Source organism: Mobula birostris, chromosome 16 (genome assembly GCF_030028105.1).
Source record: "Mobula birostris isolate sMobBir1 chromosome 16, sMobBir1.hap1, whole genome shotgun sequence".
NCBI classification, from domain to species: domain Eukaryota; kingdom Metazoa; phylum Chordata; class Chondrichthyes; order Myliobatiformes; family Myliobatidae; genus Mobula; species Mobula birostris.
The window spans coordinates 559,609-576,434 of NC_092385.1; the positions used below are offsets into that span (position 1 = coordinate 559,609).

General features: G+C 45.3%; 1 protein-coding gene across 1 annotated transcript in view; it reads left to right on the forward strand.

Moving 5' to 3' along the window:
* Positions 1–8,140, forward strand: part of LOC140211297 (uncharacterized) — a 70,599-nt gene extending 62,459 nt beyond the window's left edge. Inside the window, 1 exon segment of the mRNA XM_072281007.1 lies at positions 6,421–8,140. Within this exon segment, the coding sequence (XP_072137108.1) occupies positions 6,421–7,698 (1,278 nt within the window). The 3' untranslated portion in view covers positions 7,699–8,140.
* The last annotated feature ends 8,686 nt before the right edge of the window (positions 8,141–16,826 follow it).

Below are 16,826 nucleotides of genomic sequence, written 5' to 3' on the forward strand. Positions count from 1 at the left end.
GGATTAGGAACTCGGAACAGGACAGCAAAATCTTTTCATCAGCAGTTGAGAAAATCATCTTTGTTCTACCTCCAATCACAAACAAGAGAAAATCTGCAGATGCTGGAGATCCAAGCAACACACATAAATTGCTGGAGGAACTCAGCATTAGTACTCTTTTCCTTAGATGCTGCCTGGCCTGCTGAGTTCCTCCAGCATTTTGTGTGTGTTGCTTGTTCTACCTCCTCTTGTTCTGGACTTTTCTACCCGTGAGGACATGTTTTGACTCATTCTCTCTGGGAAGATAATGATATCAAACACCTTTGCCCTGGGCAACAAGTGCCTTCATGTCACAAATGTGCCGGACTCCACTTAGAAAGACTACTGCCCTTCCCTCCATATTCATTGGCATTGTCATCAATGAGTTCACCACCGTCAGTCACTTGGGGGAGGGTCCAGGGGAAATATTTATGTCCAATACAGAAACTGTGTGTATTGTGGCGATGCAAAAGTTGCTGGAGAATTTGCAAGTAGGAAGAACTGGAGTGATATTTGGAAATCTGACTTTTTTAAGTGTCATTTAGCAAGCAAGTCACATATGGACGGTGTGCAAATGCTCTGGCGAGAAAATACGTCATTACCCGCTACAGGCCTGCTATATAGATTGTGTGAGAGTGCAGATGAACTTGATCAAACACAGAAGACATTAAAGTTCTTATTGACAGTGATTTGCTAGCTGTTAAAATGGCTACCTGTATATAAAATTCCCTGTGCACATGTTGTCACTGGGTAAACAAATGCACAGTCGAAGATTTATGTGCACACTGGTCATTGCAAATTAAAGAGGACATTGGTGGGAAGGTGGGGAGACCTCCAGTTTCCCTGATGCCCTCACCTACAAGACGTGCATCCAGCTGCAGCTTGTAACCCTGCAATTTAAGAAGTTGGAAGTTGAAATAGATGAATTCCGGATCATCCAGTAGTTGGAGGGGGTGATAATGACATAAAGAGAGGTGAGTTACACCCAAGCTGCAGGACACAGGAAACTGGGTGAGAGTCAGGAAGGGGAATGAGGTTAAATAGCCATTGCAGAGTACTCTTGTGGCCATCCCACACAACAGCAGGTGGACTTTACTACATGCATCCTTCATATACATGAGTGTTGGCACGTGGCCAGTGGTAAGGGCGTTGGTCTAGTGATCTGAAGGTCGCTAGTTCGAGCCTCAGCTGAGGCAGCATGTTGTGTCCTTGAGCAAGGCACTTAACCACACGTTGATCTGCGACGACACCTGTGCCAAGCTGTATCGGCCCTAGTGCCCTTCCCTTGGACAACATCGGTGGCGTGGAGAGGGGAGACTTGCAGCATGGGCAACTGCTGGTCTTCCATACAACCTTGCCCAGGCCTGCGCCCTGGAAACCTTCCAAGGCACAAATCCATGGTCTCACGAGACTAATGGATGCCTATTATTATACATGAGGAGTAGAAATCTTTACATTACGTCTTAAACTAAAGGAAAGGTACGTCACATCAGGAGTAAATCCGGTTAATGGACGATTTCCCTCCATGCCTCTCTGACATAGAGCGGAACCGTGTACGAGGCAAGTTACAGCAGTGGTTTGCCATTGCTTTCTGCTGGGTGGAATTCCAAAGAGACCACCAGCTCGTAACCCAGCACGGATGGAATGCGTGCAGAGGAGCCAGCTGGATTTGAACTCGGGACCTCCCGCCCCGAAATCCAGCGCTGATGTCACTACGCCACCAGCCAGCTTATAGTAATTTATAATAAATAGTTTGTTCATAGAACAGTCAATATAACATAGAAATCAATTAATCAGCCTGATAGCCTGGTGGAAGATGATGTCCCGGAACCCGTTGGTCCTTTTGCAGTGGTCCCGTTTCCCGGGTGGTAGCAGCAGGAACAGTTTGTGGTTGGGGTGACTCAGATCCCCAATGATCCTTTAGGCCCTTTTTACACATCTGTCACTGTAAATGTCCTGAATAGTGGAAAGTTCACATCTGCAGATGAGCTGGGCTGTCCACACCACTCTCTAGTTTCCTGCGATTAAGGGAAGTACAGATCCCATACCAGGCAGTGATGCAGCCGGTCAGGATGCTCTCAATTGTGTCCCTGTAGAAAGTCCTTAAGATTTCGGGCCCCATCCCCAACTTCTTCAACCATCTGAGGTGAAAGAGGTGCTGCTGTGCTCTTTTCACAACACAGCAGGTACGTACAGACCATGTGAGATTCTTGGTGATGGTTATGCCGAGGAACTTAAAGGTGTTCACCCTCTCAACCCCAGATCCATTGATGTCAATAGGGGTTAGCCTGTCTCCATTCCTCCTGTTGACCGCAATCAGCTCCTTTGTTTTTGTGACAATGAGGGAGAGTTTGTTTTCTTGACACCAGTCAGATGTTGTTCAGACCTCAGATAGAGTCAGCAATCAATGGTTAAGCATGGTGCGATGAATGTCCTGAGTTGCGTATATCACAATGCAGAATCATCGTAGGATAGCCAGATGAGCTCAGGACAGGGAACTATGATATTATAGCCATTATTGGGACCTGGTTGCAACCAACAGACGGAGGGATTTAGAGGAACAAATTTGTCGAGAGATTACAGACCATGCCAAGAAACAAAGGTTGATTCAGTAAGTGATTTTCACTTTCCATATATTGAGCCGGCGGGTGGTGTAGTGGACTTCGGGGCGAGCGGTCCCAAGTTCGAATCCAGCCGGCTCCCTTGCACACTCTCCATCCATGCTGGGTTAAAGAGCTGTTGATCTCTTTAAAAATAAAAACTCATCTGGCAGAAGGTGTGGAGGGAAATCGCCAACTGGAAATTCCATCATTTGTAATCCATCAGCTATATTGACTGAGTCCCATACTGTAAAAGGACTAGATGGGGTAGAGTTTGTCAAATGTGCCCTTAATCAGTACGTAGAATTGCTGACGTAGAAGTGTGCAGTAAGCTGTTAGGAAATGATCCAGGGCTGGTGACAGAAATTAATGATCATAATGCCATGAGATTCAAAGTAAATATGGAAAAAGAGAGGTCTGGACCATGGGTTGAGATTCTAAATTGGAGAAAGGTTAATTTTGATGGTATCTGAAAAGATCTGACAAGTGTGGTTTGGAACAGGCTGTTTTCTGGCAAAGGCGTACTTGGTAAGTGGGAGGCCTTCAGAAGTGAAATTTTGAGGGTGTCTAGTTCTTATGTGCCTTCCAAAATAAAAGTTGAAAGGTAACTGGTGCAGGGTACCTTGGTTTTCAAGAGATATTGAGGCCCCGGATATTTTGTTCCTCTAAATGCCTTAGACTGTTGGGTGCTACCAAGACTCATTAATGACTACGATATAATTCCACGCCCTGAGCTCACCTGACTTTTTTTGGTTTCTCTTCCGTTGGTTTCTCAAAGCTTCCCAATAGTTTTTGGTCATTTGTTTGCCCACTCTTTGGCTTTTATGTTGGCTTTGGCTTCTCATTTCAGCCACAGTTGTGTCCTCCTGCCTTTCCAATGCTTCCACTTCTTTGGAATGTATCTATCACTCAGCTCCCGAATTGCTCCCAGAACTCCAGCCATTGCTGCTCTGTTGTCATTCCTCCCTTTTTGCTTCCAAACAAGTTTGGCCCACTTCTCTGTCATAGAAACATGGAGAAGTTCAGTACGGAAACAGGCTATTTGGCCCATCTAGTCAATGCCGAAAAAACACTTAAGCTGTCTAATGCAACTACCTGCACCGGGACCATCTCCCTCCATACCCCTACCATCCAGGCTCCCATCCAAACTTCTTTGAAATGGTGAAACCGAGCTCATATTCACCACTTGTGCTGGCATCTTATTCCACACTCTCACGAGCATTTCAGTAACCATATAACAATTACAGCACAGAAACAGTCCATGTTGGCCCTTCTAGTCTGTGCCGAATGCTTACTCACACCTAGTCCCGGCGACCTGCACTCAGCCCATAACCCTCCATTCCTTTCCTGTCCATATAGCTATCCAATTTTACTTTAAATAACAATATCGAGCCTGCCTCTACACTTCTACTGGAAGCTCGTTCCACATAGCTACCACTCTCTGAGTAAAGAAGTTCCCCTTCGTGTTACTCCTAAACTTTTGCTCCCTAACTCTCAACTCATGTCCTTTTGTTCGAATCTCCCCCACTCTCAATGGAAAAAGCCTATCCATGTCAACTTTATCTATCCCCTCATAATTTTAAACACCTCTATCAAGTCCCCCCTCAACCTTCTACACTCCAAAGAATAAACACCCAACTTGTTCAACCTTTCTCTGTAACTTAGGTGCTGAAACCCAGGTGACATTCTAGTAAATCTTCTCTGTACTCTCTCTATTTTGTTGACATCTTTCCTATAATTCGGTGACCAGAACTGTACACAATACTCCAAATTTGGCCTTATCATTGCCTTGTACAATTTTAACCTTACATCCCAACTCCTATACTCAATGCTCTGATTTATAAAGGCCAGCACACCAGAAGCTTTCTTCACCGCCCTATCCACATGAGATTCCACCTTCAGGGAACTATGCACCATTATTTCTAGATCCTTCTGTGCTACTGCATTCTTCAGTGCCCTACCATTTACCATGTATGTCCTATTTTGATTAGTCCTACCAAAATGTAGCACCTCACAATTATCAGCATTAAACTCCATCTGCCATCTTTCAGCGCACTCTTCTAACTGGCCTAAATCTCTCTGCAAGCTTTGAAAACCTACTTCATTATCCACAACGCCACCTATCTTAGTATCATCTGCACACTTACTCATCCAATTTGCCACCCCATCATCCAGATCATTAATGTATATGACAAACAACATTGGACACAGTACAGATCCCTGAGACACACCACTAGTCATCAGCCTCCAACCTAACAAACAGTTATCCACCACTACTCTCTGGTGTCTCCCATCCAGCCACTGCTGAATCCATTTTACTACTTCAATATTAATGCCTAATGATTGAACCTTCCTAACTAACCTTCTATATGGAACCTTGTCAAAAGCCTTACTGAAGTCCATATAGACAACATCCACTGCTTTACCCTCGTCAACTTTCCTAGTAACCTCTTCAAAAAATTCAATAAGATTTGTCAAACATGACCTTCCACGCACAAATCCATGTTGACTGTTCCTAATCAGACCCTGTCTATCCAGATAATTATATACACCATCTCTAAGAAAACTTTCCATTAATTTACCCACCACTGACATCAAACTTACAGACTGATAATTGCTAAATTTACTCTTAGAACCCTTTTTAAACAATGGAATAACATGAGCAATATGCCAATCCTCCGGCACCATCCCCGTTTAATGACATTTGAAATATTTCTGTCAGAGCCCCTGCCATTTCTACACTAACTTCCCTCAAGGTCTAGGGAATATCCTGTCAGGACCCAGAGAGTTATCCATATTTGTATTCCTTAAAAGTGCCAATACATATTCATCATAGTTTCCATAACTTCCCTACCTGTTTCAATTATCTTACACAATTCAATATCCTTCTCCTTAGTGAATACCGAAGAAAAGAAATTGTTCAAAATGTCCCTCATCTCTTTCGGTTCCACTCATAGCTGTCCACTCTGATTCTCTAAGGGACCAATTTTATCCCTCACCATCCCTTTACTATTAATATAACTGTAGAAACCCTTTGGATTTATTTTCACCTTACTTGCCAAAGCAATCTGAAAATAAATCCAAGGTGTTTCTACAGAGCTTTTCAAAATGTTCCCGTTAAATTTTCACCTTCACCACTTACCCATGACCTCTGGTTGTCATCCCACCCAACCTCAGTGGAAAAAGGTGCTTGCATTTACCCTATTTGTACCCTCCTAAATTTGTATACTTCTAACAAATCCTCAAAGCAATGTATAATTTCCTTGTTTATGCTTAGAGCCTTTTTGAAGTGTATAAGATGATGAGGGGCATTGATCGTGTGTATAGCCAGAGGTTATTTCCCAGGGCTGAAATGGTTAACAGAAGGGGGCATAGTTTTAAGGTGCTTGGAAATAGATACCGAGGGGATGTCAGGGGTAAGTTTTTTACACAGAGAGTGGTGCGTGCGTGGAATGCACTGCCGGCTATTTGTGTGAGAGTGTTTCTGTTACTGTGGGGCCAGGAACCCATGCAGCTCAGTGGGAACAGGGAATAATACCAATGGAGAGAGTCGGACTGAGCCAGGTCACAGATTGGAGATGGCAGAAATGCCCCATTCTTATAGAGACAGGAAGAGCATCAAGGAATTTGATGGTTATTCCAGATACTAGCACTGTGCCCAGTTAGAAGATGGTTTCTCTCTCCAACTTGCGTTGAACTTCACTGTAACAGTGGGATGCCAGATCACACCTTGACAACTCAAGAGATCTCATCTGAAATGTTGTCCTAAACCCATTGATGACTTCTGTAAATCTTTTTACAGGTTAAAAATGACAAGAAATTTGTATGCGGGGATCTTGAACACAACACACCAGTTTTGCTGTCTCTGTCCAGATATTTAAGAAGTGGAGCAAGGGATTCACTCGATCATCCTTCCTGCTCAGACTGTGGGGAGGGATTCACTCGCTCATCTGACCGACTGGCACGCCTGTCATTTTACACAGTGGGGAACCCATTCATCTGTTCAGACAGTGGGAATGAATTCAGTCAGTCATTTCAACTGAAGGTACATCAGCAAGTTCACACTGGGACAAGGCTATTCCCCTGTTCTGTGTGTGAGAAGGGATTCAGTCAGTCTTCCAACCAGTGGACACACGAGTCAGTTCACGTTGGCCAGAGGCTGGTCATCTGCCGAATTTATGGGGAAGGATTCACTCAGTCATCTGACCTAATGGCTCACCAGCGAGTTCACACCGGGGAACGGCCGTTCACCTGCTCGGACTGCGGGAAGGAATTCACTTGCTCATCGAAACTGAAGGTACATCAGCGAGTTCACACTGGAGAGAGGCCATTCACATGCTCAGACTGTGGGAAGGGTTTCACTCAATCATGCAACCTACTGGCACACAGGTCAGTTCACACTGGAGAGAGGCCATTCACCTGCTCAGACTGTGGGAAGGGATTCACTTGCTCATCTAAACTGAAGTTACATCAGCGAGTTCATACCGGGGAGAGGCCGTTCTGCTGCTCAGACTGTGGGAAGGGATTCACTCGGTCATCCACCCTAATGGCACACCAGCGAGTTCACACTGGAGAGAGGCCGTTCACCTGCTCAGAGTGTGGGAAGGGATTCACTTGCTCATTCCAACTGAAGGTACATCAGCGAGTTCATACTGGGGAGAGGCCATTCACCTGCTCAGACTGTGGGAAAGGATTCACCCAGTCATCTCAACTACTCACACACCAGTCAGTTCACACTGGGGAGAGGCCATTCACTTGCTCAGACTGTGGGAAGGGATTCACTCAGGCATCTCACCTACTGAGACACCAGTCAGTTCACACTGGGGAGAGGCCATTCACCTGCTTATACTGTGGGAAGGGATTCACTCAGTCATCTGAACTACTGTCACACCAGTCAGTTCACACTGGGGAGTGGCCATTCACCTGCTCAGAGTGCGGGAAGGGATTCACTCGGTCATTTCATCTCCTGATACACCAGCGAGTTCACAGTGGGGAGAGGCCATTCACCTGCTCAGTGTGTGGGAAAGGATTCATGTGGTCATCTCATCTACAGAGACACCAGCGAGTTCACACTGGGTAGAGGCAGATCACCTGCTCAGACACTGGGAAGAGATTCTCTCAGTCATCTCCACCAAATGTGCATCATTAAGTTTACACTGGGGAGAGGTTGTTCATGTACTGTGAATGTGGGAAACGATTCACTCAGTAATCTAACCTTGTGACACACTGCTGGGTTCACACTGGGAAAAGGTTTCAATAAGCTGCAAGCTGGATATTTGTCCATCACTGTTGCTGAATGCAATTTTGAGAGCGACTGTCGGTGCTGAACTCTGCAATTATTGCTGCTGCTCACCACACCCAGCTCTGCACCCTAGTCCCTGGGCATGGGGGGAGTTTCTTCTGCTGTATATTCACCTTTAATGGGACTGGTGTTTAATTTTCTGGATCTGAGACAATAAATCAGTTTTATTTTAAACTCTTTCTCTGGTGCTTAGTGAATTTATAACACAACTAGTGTACAGTAGAGAGTCAACTCAGGCCGGCTGGACCCTGCCAGTGATTCAGATCCATGACAGTCCTGTTAAGTCCTCCCCTGTTGTTCACCTCTTGCTCTCCCTGTGGTGACGGGTTCCAAGCAGTCACCACTCTGCGGGTGAAGAGGTTTCCCTTGAATTCTCTGCAGACTGAAGAAGTCGAGGAGACTGCAGTTCTGTCTGAGATGTTCTTGGCCCCTCAAATCTCTGGGCTGAGGAAGAATGACATTGGTAGTCAACCTCCTTATTCAGGGCTCATTTTCACATTATGGGTCTTTTTCTCTGCTTCTTTAAAGACTGAAAGCAGAATGGGAAACCATCAGTTGGATGTTCAACAGAGCAGTATCAGAAACCAGAGGCAGGTCTGCACAGGGCAGAGTTTGGGGCTCTGGACGATGGTCAGGGTAAGAACGTATGATGAGGAGGAGGGAATCAGCAGTGGGGTGTGGCAACGGATGTCAGAGTAACAACATTTGGAAGCTGATTGACAGAGGAAACAATTGGGTTGTCTGACTGATGACATAAACAATGCCTGTAGTGAGGTGCTCCATTGGTCAAGGAACATATGTATGTTGGAAATGGTTTTATCTTTTGAGGGAGTTGTTCCTGCTTGTTTATCCTGTAATATTATATCTGGATGGTTATTATGGATTGTCCTATCTGTAATAATCTATTGATTATCTATAATTTGTAAGATTTTGACTCTAAAACTGGATCAGGCTTGAATTTATGGTGCCTTTATGAAGTTACGGTGATCATTCATGAGTTTAAAGCAAGGTGTTGATGAATGATATTTGCCACTTGATTGTATCTTTGTAAGTAATCAGATTGAGTTAAACTGCTGCAGGATCCCAGAATGTGTTGGATTGTGTCTGGTTTTTCTCACCATTTTCTGCATTTATCACCTCGTTTGTTAGTCTTTTATGTATTTTTGATCATTTTTATGTTAACCACCCTGTCCTGTATTTCCAGAAGGAATCTCCCTTTCTGCGAAGACATCTCCAACTTTGAGTCGGGTGTTCGATGCTTCCTTGACAAATGTCTAGTCTGCTCAGATCATTGGGATATCTCCCATGGAGGGTCATACTCATTCCACTGGTTAATATTTTCTTCAAGTGATGATTCACTTTTCTGAGTTGGCCTCTGGTGTGTACTTCATATTACAATTGCACATGCTCACAAGAGGTGCTGAATCCTGCTTACTTTTGAAGAAAATATATATTTAGGAGTTTCATCTGACTGTTGTGTCAGTTTTTATCCTTCTGTCCTAGGTAGTGTTGATCTAAGTATGTTTCAGTGTAAATACTGTTTTCTAAATTTGTCATTTCAGTTGTTTTTATTCTTTGTAAGTTTTCCAGATCAGAATGGGACCAAGGTATTTTTCCTAAAGAAGACATCAATATGGGTATAGTGAAAGTGTTTATTCCCGTTATTGTATTTTTTACACTATTGAGCTCTGCTGGGCAGATTTTCTCAAGGCTTGCAGTAAATTTTGTCAAAAGTTTTCACTATTTTTTACTGTTTTCTAATTTCTTGCTTGTTGATATTCCAGATATCTGGGTATCAAGTGTCCTGATGTGTGGTCTTGGCCTGAAACATTTATTCCCAACCAAGCCTGACTTGCTGAGCTCCTCCAGCACATTTTGTGTATTCCTTCAGACTTCCAGCATCTGCAGTATCTCTTGTGTCCCATATACTTGTATGTTTCTCAAAAGAATACAGTTTGATAAATTCTTCATTGGTCAGGGCATGAAAGGATACTTGGAGAAAGGAGGAGATTGGGCCTGAGAGGAAAATTAGATTAGCCATGATGAAATGATGGAGCAGACTTGATGGGCCAAATAACCTAATTCTGCTCCTACATCTTATGTTCTTATGTTTCATATTCATCTCACCTCTCTTCTTCCTCTGCTGTCCCCCTACATTTCTCACTCTGACATCGCCTCTCCCCTCCAAAAAAACATGCCAATAATTCAAGAGTATTTGGAAAAGTGAGTATAGATGGTATTACTAAGGAAATAATATGCTTTGGAAGCTGAACGGCCTAAAGGTAGGTAAGACTCCTGGACCAGCTGTGAGCACCCCTGTGTTCAGAGAAGGGTGGTTGAAGAGTTTGTGAAGGCATTAGAGTCATAGAACACTCTGCAGCCTTATCCCTCCATACCCCTTGCATCCATGTACCCATCCAAACTTCTCTTCAATGTCGAAATCGACCCCGCCACTTGCTCTGGCAACTCATTCCATATTTTCATTGCCTCTGAGTGAAGAATTTCCCTCCTCGCCCCCCCCCCATGTTTCTCTTAAAGAATGGGTAATGACCTTTTAAGAATCACTAGATTTGGGTATGGTTCTGGTGGACTAAACAGTTGAAAATGTCACTCTGTTCTTTAGGAAGGAAAGGAGGCAGAAGAAAGGAAATGACAGGACAGTTAGTCTGACCTCAGTGGTTGGAGTCCATTCAGGATGATTTTTTGGGGTACTTGGTGTGGTATGATAAAATAGGCCTCAGTCAGCATGGTTTCTGGGTCCTGAGGATTGGAGGGTGGCTAATGTAACCCCACTTTTTAAAAAAGGAGGGAGAGGGAAACCGGGGAATCATAGACTGGTTAGCCTAACATCAGTGGTGGGGAAAATGCTGGAGTCAGTTATCAAAGATGTGATAACAGCACATTTGGAAAGCAGTGAAATCATCAGACAAAGTCAGCATGGATTTGTGAAACGAAAATCATGTCTGACAAATCTCATAGAATTTTTTGAGGATGTAACTAGTAGAGTGGATAGGGGAGAACCAGTGGATGTGGTATATTTGGATTTTCAAAAGGCTTTTGACAGGGTCCCACACAGGAGATTAGTGTGCAAACTTAAAGCACATGGTATTGGGGGTAAGATATTGATGTGGATAGAGAATTGGTTAGCAGACAGGAAGCAAAGAGTGGGAATAAACGGGACCTTTTCAGAATGGCAGGCAGTGACTAGTGGGGTACCACAAGGCTCAGTGCTGGGACCCCAGTTGTTTACAATATATATTAATAACTTAGGTGAGGGAATTAAATGCAGCATCTCCAAGTTTGTGGATGACACGAAGCTGGGCAGCAGTGTTAGCTGTGAGGAGTATGCTAAGAGGATGCAGAGTGACTTGGATAGGTTGGGTGAGTGGGCAAATTCATGGCAGATGCAATTTAATGTGGATAAATGTGAGGTTATCCACTTTGGTGGCAAAAACAGGAAAACAGATTATTAGCTGAATGGTGGCCGAATAGGAAAAGGGGAGGTGCAACGAGACCTGGGTGTCATTATACACCAGTCATTGAAAGTGGGCATGCAGGTACAGCAGGCGGTGAAAAAGGCGAATGGTATGCTGGCATTCATAGCAAGAGGATTTGAGTACAGGAGCAGGGAGGTACTACTGCAGTTGTACAAGGCCTTGGTGAGACCACACCTGGAGTATTGTGTGCAGTTTTGGTCCCCTAATCTGAGGAAAGACATCCTTGCCATAGAGGGAGTACAAAGAAGGTTCACCAGATTGATTCCTGGGATGGCAGGACTTTCATATGATGAAAGACTGGATGAACTAGGCTTATGCTTGTTGGAATTTAGAAGATTGAGGGGGGATCTTATTGAAACGTATAAAATCCTAAAGGGATTGGACAGGCTAGATGCGAGAAGATTGTTCCCAATGTTGGGGAAGTCCAGAACAAGGGGTCACAGTTTGAGGATAAAGGGGAAGCCTTTTAGGACCGAGATGAGGAAAAACTTCTTCACACAGAGAGTGGTGAATCTGTGGAATTCTCTGCCACATGAAACAGTTGAGGCCAGTTCATTGGCTATATTTAAGAGGGAGTTAGATATGGCCCTTGTGGCTAAAGGGATCAGGGGGTATGGAGGGAAGGCTGGTACAGGGTTCTGAGTTGGATGATCAGCCATGATCATACTGAATGGCGGTGCAGGCTCGAAGGGCCGAATGGCCTACTCCTGCACCTATTTTCTATGTTTCTATGTTTCCTTCAGGGGAAATCTTGTTTGAGAAATCCGTTGGAATTCTGATGAAATAACAGGCGCGATTGGCAAAGGAGAGACGGTGGATGTTGTTTGCTTGGATTTTCAGATGGTCTTTAACAAAATCTTGCACATGAAGTTGCTGAACAAGATCACAGCTCATGGCACTACTGGAAAGATACTACCATCGATCAAAGATTGGTTTACTGACAGAAGGCAAAGAGTCAGAACAATGCCAGCCTATTCTGTTTGCTGCCAGTAAATAATAGCATTCCGCTGGGGTCATTATTGAGATTGCTTCTTTTCATGTTAGATATCGACGATTGGATGAGAGAATTGATGGCCTGTTGACCAACTTTGCAGTTGAAATGAGGGTAGGTGCTGGGCAGGTAGATTAAAGTAAAGCGGGTTTCTGCAGAAGGACTCAGACAGGTTTGGAGAACAGGCAGTGGACTGGCAGATGAAATACAGCGTAGAGACTGTGGTCTACAGTCAGGGATTCAGGTTCACTCAGCATAATGTTGCACGAACATTATTAGCAAAACATTCTGATACAATACGAGTTTGCTTTTGTTACAGACAACATTACCATTTTGGTACTACAAGTAAAGTACATTTCCACAGTGGTGAAGTGTCCCACCACCCCTGGTTACCTCTAAGAACCTTTCCAACCCCTACATCACTCTCATTTCTGTAAAACCCTCCGACACCTACAGCACTCGCCATCTGAGAAAACCCTTCCAACCCCTACATCACTCACCTTTCGGTAAACCCCTCTGACCCTGCAGCACTCACTGTCTCTGCAAAACCCTCCACCATCCACCCTGGTGCATTCAGGTGACAGCTGACCCGAGAAAGACACTGCTCGTGGCAGATGGCAGGGTTCATAAAACAGCCTCACACTTTCTGTTTGTAAACCTACCGATTTGCTTGGTTATCTTAACTAAACCTCTTCCCACCTTGACTGCTGTAAAAAACAGTATTCCCTTTTCTCAGTTCATTTGTCTCCATCGTATCTGTTCACAGGTGAGGTTTTCCTTTCTGGGACACCAGAGATGGTCTCCTCCTGAACAGAATGGGTTTCCCTTCCTCCAGCAAAGATGCTGATCTCAGTCCAATCGGTTCTATTTCCTGAAAATCTGCCTTCACTCCATCTTACAGTCACCTTAATATTGGCAGAGTCCCTCTTGTCCTCACCTGCAGCCCCATGAGCCTCCACATACAAGGCATCATCCTCCACAACTTCTCTCATCTCCAACAACCAAACACACCTTTATCCCACTGCCTGCCCCACCAACTTTCTGCTTTCCACAGAGATTTCCCTGTCCATTCACCCCTCCCCAGTAATCCCTTTCTTGGAACATTCCTTCCAAGCGAGGGAAGTGCTACACGTTCCTATTTACTTCCTCCCTCAGTTCCATTCAGGATCACCATCAGCCCTTCCAGGTGAGGCCACACTTCACCTGCGGGTCTGTTGGGTTCATCTACTGTATCCAGCGCTCCCTTACATCAGTGAGGCCTGATGTAGATTGGGAGACGGCTTTATCAATCAAGCACATTCCACAACCGTATTTCCCGATGACCAACCATTTAAAATCCACTCTTCATCCCAATTTTGACATGCTGGTTCATTGTTCTACTAACAAGATGAGGTCACTCTCTGGTTGGAGGATCAACACCTTATATTGCATCTGAGTCACCGCCAACTTGACGTCATGAGCATGGATCTCTTTAACTTCCACCTCAACCTTCTCTTTTCCCTCTCTCATTCTGTCGTCCCTCCTCGCTTCTCCTCCACTGCCTCATATTTCTCTCTGGTGCCTCCTCTCCTGCCTTTTGCAAGCAATTGAGAAATGAATGTGCTTGTCAGTGTCCATAATGGAATTTTTATCAGTTTTAGTCATAGTCATAGTCATACTTTATTGATCCCGGGGGAAATTGGTTTTCGTTACAGTTGCACCATAAATAATTAAATAGTAATAAAACCATAAATAGTTAAATAGTAATATGAAAATTATGCCAGTAAATTATGAAATAAATCCAGGACCAGCCTATTGGCTCAGGGTGTCTGACCCTCTAAGGGAGGAGTTGTAAAGTTTGATGGCCACAGGCAGGAATGACTTCCTATGACGCTCTGTGTTGCATCTTGGTGGAATGAGTCTCTGGCTGAATGTACTCCTGTGCCCAACCAGTACATTATGTAGTATATGGGAAGCATTGTCCAATATGGCATGCAACTTGGACAGCATCCTCTTTTCAGACACCACCGTCAGAGAGTCCAGTTCCATCCCCACAACATCACTGGCCTTACGAATGAGTTTGTTGATTCTGTTGGTGTCTGCTACCCTCAGCCTGCTGCCCCAGCACACAACAGCAAACATGATCACACTGGCCACCACAGACTCGTAGAACATCCTCAGCATCGTCTGGCAGATGTTAAAGGACCTCAGTCTCCTCAGGAAATAGAGACGGCTCTGACCCTTCTTGTAGACAGCCTCAGTGTTTTTTGACCAGTCCAGTTTATTGTCAATTCGTATCCCCAGGTATCTGTAATCCTCCACCATGTCCACACTGAACCCCTTAGCTGAGATAAAAAATAAAAATAATAAATATGCGATTCTACTGGAGTGAATGTAGAGGAGAGTCAACACGCAATTTGATCCGATGGAAATTCATTAGAACCATAGAACACTACAGCACAGAAACAGGCCTTTTGGCCCTTCTTGGCTGTGCCGAACTATTTTTCTGCCTAGTCCCACTGACCTGCACCCGGACCATATCCCCCCATACACCTCCCATCCATGTACCTGTCCAAGTTTTTCTTAAATGTTGAAAGTGGGAAATCAGGAAGTGAGATGTCATTAATTTCCTCCTATGCTGTCAGATTCCTACTTTCACAGGACGATATGTAAAGTCGAAGGGCACATTATTAAAACAGAGCAGAACGCCGGTTGTTGTCAGAACCACAGCCGCAGTTTTCTCGGTGCAATACTTTGGTTTCCGCTTCTGGCAACAAATTGCGACAACCCGATCAAAGGTAAAAGTGACAGTGAACCAGACAGAAGTTTCTGTGGCTGTCTCTCCAAGGGCAGAGATCACACTGCACACGGGGGTGATGTCCAGCAAAGTCCCGGGGAAGTAGCAATAACTGAGCCGCCACAATATCACCGCAAACACGATGGTCAGTAGATCCGTCGCTGCCGTGGCCACCAGGTAGCGTGTGGTGCGGGTGGAGAGGCCGCACTTTCCCCGGGACAGGATCACCATCGCCACTGAATTCACTGGGAAACAACAGAAAGAGCGAGTGAGTTACTGTCTGTCCGCTCCGTGGGTCTCGGGGCAGGGAGATGCTGGAAATGGAGAGCAGCTCATTCCCGGAGGTTTAAACCGCGGAAGGCGGGACGCCGGGAGAAACGTTACAGTCGGGGGCGCTGCACGGGGAGCAGGGTTCGGGAAGGAGGCCGGGAATGCTCTGGAGAATCAATGTAAATCTCTGTGCATCAGGTTTCTGACTGATATGCAAAGCCGGGGAAGCCTCGGCAACTTTCTCAGCGACAGTGATTCCCGCGATCCGGTCACATCTGTTCACACTGTCCGGTACCGCTCAGCCGCGCTGTCTCCGACTTTGTCCATGGACAGTTTCCAAAGCTCGTTACAGATTTACTTCCCCCGTTCGCAGGCATCGATCTTCTCCTCAGCTTCCGCCCACACGGGCCCTGCTCGGCTCGCTTATTTTAAATTCCGCAACTACGCTTGGCCGCGGCTCCTTCACACTCTGTCGGGATCGGATCAGAAAGTTCCCATGTTGGTTTTATTTAATATTCTCCCTGACCCGCTCCGAATTACTGCGGCGTTATTCTAAATGCTCCGGTGCTGAGTGACCCGGAGCGGAGTGTCGCCTGTACCTTACCCCGTCTGACCTGTATCGGACCCCGCTGTGTCGGCTCTGAATTCCATCGATATCAGAGCGTGGAAACAAACCCCGGGAAACAAAAACGCACAGACACCCTTATTTAATTTTTCCAAACTCCCGAAACTCTCGGGACCTAATATGCATTTGGTGTCATTTTCAGGATATAAACGTACATTTTATGTCAATAACAGACTTGGGAATGTTGATTTGGTCTCTCAGCCAAATTGTTGACACAGTTTGGGAACGACTGGGCTCCGAGCACAGGTCCCTACAACACCGACTGGGACATCCTGCAGGCCCGGGAAGGGTCTGGTTATTCCTTGTATTTAAACACACAGACACCAGGAACAGGAGCAGGCTACCCGGCCCTTCTAGCACGTCCTGTCATTCAATAAGGCCCGGGCCTCCAACACCACTCCCATCCCCACTTTTCCCGGACTATAGGCCCCGTTTGCAGGGCAACAGTCTGTCGGTGTTTGCCCCCCAATGTGGTGAATCCTTCTGCTCGCCACCACCGTGGGCTGAGACATTTCCACAGATGAGCCCCTCCTATCCCCACCGGGTCAAACATCCTGTCCGCCCCCTCTCACACCGTCTTTATCCTTTCAATAAAATACCCACTCCTCCCAAACCGGGGAACCGCCATCAACCCGACGGGCCGAGTGGTCTCCTCCTACCTCTCAGCGATACATTTTTTTCCAAAAATATACTTTATTCAGAAATATTACAAAATATTTAATTACATAAAAAACGTTCGTTGACTCT